We start from the raw sequence: 7,257 nt of genomic DNA on the forward strand, positions 1-7,257 counted from the left end.
AAAAAAAAAAAAAAAAAAAAAGAAAAAAAAAGTTGATAGAATTCTTTTAAAAATATAATTATCTCATTAACAAAATAATAATTTTCCTTCTTTTTTTTTTTTTTTTTTTTTTTTTATTATTTTTAATAGTTACAAATAAAAAAACAAAAATTATATTTTTTATACATTAAGAAAAATTAGGTTACATATAGTTTTTATAATATTCTAAAGTAACTATTAAAAATGAATATTTTTAAAAAAATGTGAATTATTTATAAATAGAACATCATTTAAAACATCTTCATTTATATATCCTTTTATTTTTTTTCATATACATATTTATATATACGTTAATTTATTTATTTCTTTATTCATCTTATTATTTTTGTAGTTGCTCGTTAAAATTATTAGAATGAGGATTGTTGTTAATACTTATAGAATTTAAAAGATTACTTGATAAATAATCAGTATTAATTGTGCTTGAATTAGATGTAGATCTTAATTTATCTATCATTTTTTTATTTGAATAATAATCATAATTATTTAAATCTTTTGTGTTAGTAGTAGACGTAGATATCGAAACCATTGCTGGATTGTTTTTTTTTAAATAGTAATCATATAAAATATCTTCATATTTATTAAAATTTTTATTTACCTTTTTTATATTATTTTTTTCTAATATATTTTCATTTAATGGATTATTCTCATTATTTAATAATTTTAAATTATAATAAGAATCTTTAAATTGCAATTGTGGATGTCTATTTACAATATTATCACACGAATTCTTTTCTCTTTCAATATTATCATAATTTTCTATTTTATTTATCATGTTTTTAAACGGAAAATTGTGCTTATTAAAAATTTCATATTCATTGTTATTGTTATTATAATAAAGGTATTCCTTATTTATATTATTTATTGTACCTTTTTTCTGATACTTTTTTAAATCATAATTTAATTCATAATTTAGAGATTCATTTGAATTTAAGAAATTTCCTTGTTCATTATTACGGTAATATTTTAATTTGGAATTATTATTTTCCATATATCCTTTATTTGCAATGTTTGAAAATGATTTGTTTTTATCTATTAATAGTTTTTTATCTGATATATTTAATTTGTCATTAGTTAAACATTTTTTACTATTTTCATCATTTCCTATCATTAGTAAATCTTTGTGTTCACTGTTAATTATTTCACTTCCTTTTTCCAAACTATCAGATTTTAAATTTAATTCTTTTTTTTCTTCTATCATATTGTGAATATTTTTATAATATTCTTCCTTTTTAACATCATTAATATCATTAGTATGATCTTTGTTATTAAGAGAACTATAATTATTTATTATAGTAAGCATAGTTTTTGTATTTAATTCACCTTCATTTTCTTCATTTGAATTTTTTACTAAATTAAAATTTTCATTTGTTACATTTTTTATATAATTATTATATAAATTCACATTAGAATTATTATAACACAATGTATTTTCTCCATGATTTGCTGTCTGATAAATATTCATATTTTTATATTCAATATTTCCATTTATATCATTCATATTTATATCATTCATATTTATATCATTCATATTTATATTATTCATATCATTCATTATTTTTTTCTTATTTTCTTTCATATAATTAATGTTCCCATTGATATCATCAAAATTATTTATATCTTCATATACTAAATTAAAATTATTATTTGTCATTGGGTTTATATTATTTTCATCATTACTTACTTTAATATGATTCAATTCATTACCTAAATTTATATTAGTGAAGTTCATACTTTCATTACTTAAAATATTTATATTATTTAATTTATTTGTATTACTTGCATTTTTTACTTCATTCACATTATTTATATTATTTAAATCATTTATATCATTTATATCATTTATATCATTTAAATTTCCTAAATTATTCAAATTGTTTAAACTGTGAACTCTTTTTATATGATTCATATTATTTGTGCTATTTATATCGTTTAATTCTTTTAAATTATTCATATCATTTAAATTATTCATATCATTTAAGTTATTCACATTACTTAAACTATTTACGTTATTTACATTATTCAAATTATTCACATTACTTAAGCTATTTACGTTATTTAGATTATTTACATTATTTAAATTATTTACATTATTTATATTATTTAAATTATTTACATTATTTATATTATTTAAATTATTTACATTATTTAAATTATCTACATTATTTACATCATTAATATTGTTTACATCATTTATATTATTTGCATTTTTTAAATTATTTATATTATTTAGGTTACTTATATTACTTAAGTTATTAATATCATTTAAAACATTTAAATTGTTTAAGTTATTAATATCATTTAAATTATTTACATTATTTATATTATTAATATTGTTTAAATTATTCATATCACTAATATTATTTAAATTGCTTAAATTATTCATATTATTTAAATTATTAATATTGCTTAAATCATTCATTCGAATAATGTGATTTATACCATTCATGTCATTTAATTCGTGTAAGTTAGTCATACCATTTATATCATTTACATTATTTAAATTATTTATATTATTTAAATTATTGATTCCATTTAAATTATTTATACTATTTATATTGTTTATTTCATTAAAATTATTAATACCATTTAAGTTATTAATGTCATTAAAATTATTAATATCATTGAAATTACTTATATCATTTATATTATTAATATTATGCAAGTTATTAATATCATTAAAATTATTAATATTATTTATATTATTGATATCATTTAAGTTATTAATATCATTAAAGGTATTGATATTGTTTAAATTATTTATATCATTTAAATTATTTATATCATTTAAATTATTTATATCATTTATATTATTTATATCATTTAAATTATTTATATCATTTAAATTATTTATATCATTTAAATTATTTATGTCATTTAAATTATTTGCATTATTTAAATTATTAACATCATTTAAATTGTCTATATGACTTAATTCGTTCACATTGTTTATCTGATTTACACTGTTTGTACTTTTTATAGAGTTTATAATATCTATCCTATTTGTATTATTGTAAATATTTGTTTTTACATTATCTTTACTATTATCCTTTTTATCAATATTGTAATAATAATTATTATTATACGAAACATTATAATTACATTGAGGATAATATGAATTAATCTCACATATATTAGAATTCATATCTTCTTTTTTTCCATCCATTTTACAATTTGAATCTTTTTCATTATAATATGGAAAATCACAAATGCTTTTATTTTGAAGAAACGGATTTGATAATTCTTTAACATAATTTTCTATATTTTCATTTTTATTAGTATTCCACCCAACTGCTAATATATGTAAAGAAAATAAATTGGCAAAATATTTTTGTTGAATTTCAAAATCTTTATGAGAATTTAACGGAACCTCAAAATATTCATAAAAAATTTGTGATTGATACTCGTAAGCTACTCTATATCCTCTAGGATTTTCAACAAATTCTACTGCACTATTAGGTAAAAAATTCATGTTAAATTTATCTTGCTTATGATAATTTTCATAAAAAGTATTTATTATTTTATTTTTGTCTTTCATATTTTTAAAATTCATTAAATACACATTTTTCTCATTTATATTATCATACATATTATTATATAAATCATTTCTATAATATATATTATTATTATTATTATTATCATTATTATTATTATTATTATTATTATCACTTGCATTATTACTAGATAAATTATTGGAATAAATTCCTTCCACTATCATATTATTTTCATCATTTATTTTATACAAATTATAGTTATTATATTCCATACTATTATTATCATTATTTGATTTATATGATCTATATGCTGATCTAGTTACATTTCTTTGATTATAACAATCATATGTATTTTTTTTATTTAAAATATCATATAAATAAATATTTTCATTATTTTTACTAACAAAAGATTCTTTTATATCCTCTTTTTCCTCATCTTCTCTTCTTTTATATTCCACATTATTCTCTTCACCATTTTCCCCATCATCGTCATTATCATCATCATCATCATCATTTTCATTTCCATCCTTTTTAATTTCACAGTTTTCATTAACAAAGCAATCATTTTTTTTTCTTCTATCATTTCTTGAAATATTATTTATTTTATCCTTTATCATATTATTTTCTTCTTTTTTTTGTACTCTCTTATTTTTTGTTATATTAATTTTGTAACACATGGAGTAATTATAAGACTCGTTAATTGTTTCATTATCCTTGATAGTTCTATTAGTTCTCCTTTTTTTTTTTTTTTCTACTTTATTGTTCATATATCTTAGCTTCCTCTCAATTTTATATTCCTTCTTTCGACTATTTTTTTTAAGAATATTTAAATTTTTCATATTGTTTTCTTCTATATCTTTTTTTCTATATTTATTTACATCAGTAATATTTTCTTTGTACAATCTCTTTTTTTGAAGTTCAATATTATTAGTGTTAATAAAATGATTATTTTTTAAAATATTAGAATTATCTGTATTATTATAATTAATTAAAGAGGAATTGTTGTTATATGCATAATAATTTTTATTTTTAAAATTATTCGCAACATTATTTATATTATTTTTTGAATACGAATTAGGATTTATATAATTAGAACAAAAATTTTCTTCACTTCTATATGGTAAATTGTTTTGTAAACTATTTTGTAAATCATTTTGTAAGTTATTTTCAATATTATAATTTATGTATTCAGAAGGATTATTACTTTTAGGCATAAAAGGATAATGAGAAGAATATTCATCATCATTAATATTATTGTTACAAAAGTTATCATAGTTTCCTGTAGATATATAATAACTATTTTTTAATTTAGAATCTATTTTATTATTTTTGTTATTCATTACATTTCTATCATTAAATGTATTAGGCATCTCACATTTTTTATCACTATTAGAAAACTTACTTTTATGTAAAAAAGTATCCAAATCTATATCGTTAGTATTTTTATTATTTCCTCTATTAGTCATTACACTTTTATCATTTTTATAAATATTTTTTGTTTTAGGAATTCTTATATTTCTAGGTTTCGAATAATTTTTTTTTTTATCAAAAAGCTCTTTTGCATTTATATCATAATTGTTTATTGAATAACCTTCATTACTATCTATAAACTTAATATTATTATCTGTAACAATGCTCATATTTTTCATATTATATTGATTATTAGATAAATTTTGATTTAATTCATTTTCACCATTACTACTTATAATATTATTATAATTGTTATTACTACTATTACTGTTTGTAATAGTAACGATATTATTTTCAATTTTGCTTTTTCTTAGATTTTCTTTAATTCCTTTATCTTTAGTTGTATTTTTTTCTGTTCTATTACTTTTTCCTTTATTCTTTCTTTTTACATTTTTTTTCATATATACATTAATTTTTACTACAGTTCTATCAGATCTAGAAAATCTAGTTCCAGTAGCTTTGTGTAATAATATTGGATTAAATACTCCTTTAATCATACTTTGAGCAAAATTATCAGCTCTTTTTTGAGCTTCATCATTCCCAACTTTTTTGCATGACCATCTTGCTTTCATTGGGACTCCGTTGTCAATCCATTCAACTCTCCATTCCCTTTCAATTCTATCTCTTATTAAAGATACCTTATAAACACCAATATTTTCAAAAACTCTCACTATAGGTGGCCCTTTATCTGGATATAATTGCTCAAAAGTTATTCCTGATTTCAATTTTTCAATTAATTCTTTCGCTCGTAATTTTGCCTTATCATTACCATATTTTTTATAAGATATTCTTTGCTCTCTTCTAATATCATTTTCATACCATTCCACTACTAAACATCTCTCAATTTTATCAATTAAAATTACTGGCTCTTTATTTATTTTAATATCTGATGAATCATTCTCTTTCCCTATTTCTCCAAAATTCTTTTCTTCTGAACTTTTTAAATTGTTATCATCTATTGTAAATGTAGAAGTACTTCTTTCCTTTGAATTTTCTTCATTTTTATTTTCTTCCCTTTTCTTATTATTATTATTATTATTATTATTATTATCGTTTAAGCACTTTATGTTATCATCTAGGATTAACGTTGCCGATAAATTATTTTTGTTAGAATCTTCATCTATTAAAGGTGTATCGATTAATTGTGTAGAACTTTTAACTAAATTGTAATTTTGCATTTATATTTAAATTAGATAAAATACTTAAAATATCTCATTTATTTATATCATAAATATGTATAAAACGGTGCATTTAGTTTTAATATAAAAAAAAAATAAATATTACACTTTGATTTTATTTTTTCATATATATATAAAAAAGAAAAAATTATTCTTATATATTGTTTTTTGTTCTTTTCGTAAGTAAATTTAAAATATCTTTTAATAAAATAAATTATTTTTTTAACGAAATACATATACTTCTAAATATTACAAATACTAAGAATTGAACATAATTAATATTATTAAGTTCTGAAAACAGAAAACAAAATATATAGGTAGAGATAAAACAAAATTCTTAAAGTAAATATTATATTTAAAATTATAATATAACGAAAAAACATCAATATATATACATTATTATAGAATACTATTATAAATAGAAAAAAGTTTAAAAATGTATCTTTATAAAATGGAAAAATTATGTAGTGTTTTATATTTAAGTAATATTAAAAAAAAAAAAAAAAAAGAAAAACGAAAAAAAAATAATACTAGAAATACGAAAAAATAACAACAAAATTATAGAAAAACAAAAACAAAAACAAAATAAAATAAACCCAGTTCAATAACTTAAAAGTATACATATATGCCTAGACTAGATATTTGCAAATTCTGTAGCACAAATCTACTTGCAAAAAAAAAAAAAAATAAATAAATAAATAAATAAATAAATTAGTTTTTAAGAAAGTTTTAACAAATTAGACACTAGAGACATCAAAAAAAAAAAATAAAAAAAAAAATAAAATAATGAAATATGTTTTAATCAATGCAAAGAAATATTGCCTTTTCTAGAAAATTAAGCCAAATAATATTTTTTAACAGAACAAAAAAAAAAAATATTAATTTTTTCCTTAAGCATATTTTAATATTGCAAAATTTAACGGAAATTTATTTATAAATGCATATAATAATATAATGCTTAAAAAAAATTGTAGCAAAACTTAAAAGTTTAAAAAAACTACTGTAAAAAACAAAACGAAATAAAAATAATTTTACACGTAAAAAATAAAGAAAACAAAAAAAAAAAAAAAAAAAAAATT

The 7,257-nt window shown here is 17.6% G+C and overlaps 1 protein-coding gene across 1 annotated transcript; it reads right to left on the reverse strand.

Annotated features, from left to right (window-relative positions):
* Nucleotides 1-358: 358 nt before the first annotated feature.
* On the reverse strand, nucleotides 359-6,178 carry ApiAP2 (transcription factor with AP2 domain(s), putative; the record flags this gene model as incomplete). The annotated part of the gene is made up of 1 exon (XM_028674853.1): nucleotides 359-6,178. One exon carries the CDS (start codon nucleotides 6,176-6,178, stop codon nucleotides 359-361), a length of 5,820 nt encoding a protein of 1,939 aa, XP_028526443.1.
* Between the last annotated feature and the right edge of the window lie 1,079 nt (nucleotides 6,179-7,257).

The sequence above is a fragment of the Plasmodium gallinaceum genome, assembly GCF_900005855.1.
Source record: "Plasmodium gallinaceum strain 8A genome assembly, contig: PGAL8A_v1_65, whole genome shotgun sequence".
Lineage (NCBI taxonomy): Eukaryota > Apicomplexa > Aconoidasida > Haemosporida > Plasmodiidae > Plasmodium > Plasmodium gallinaceum.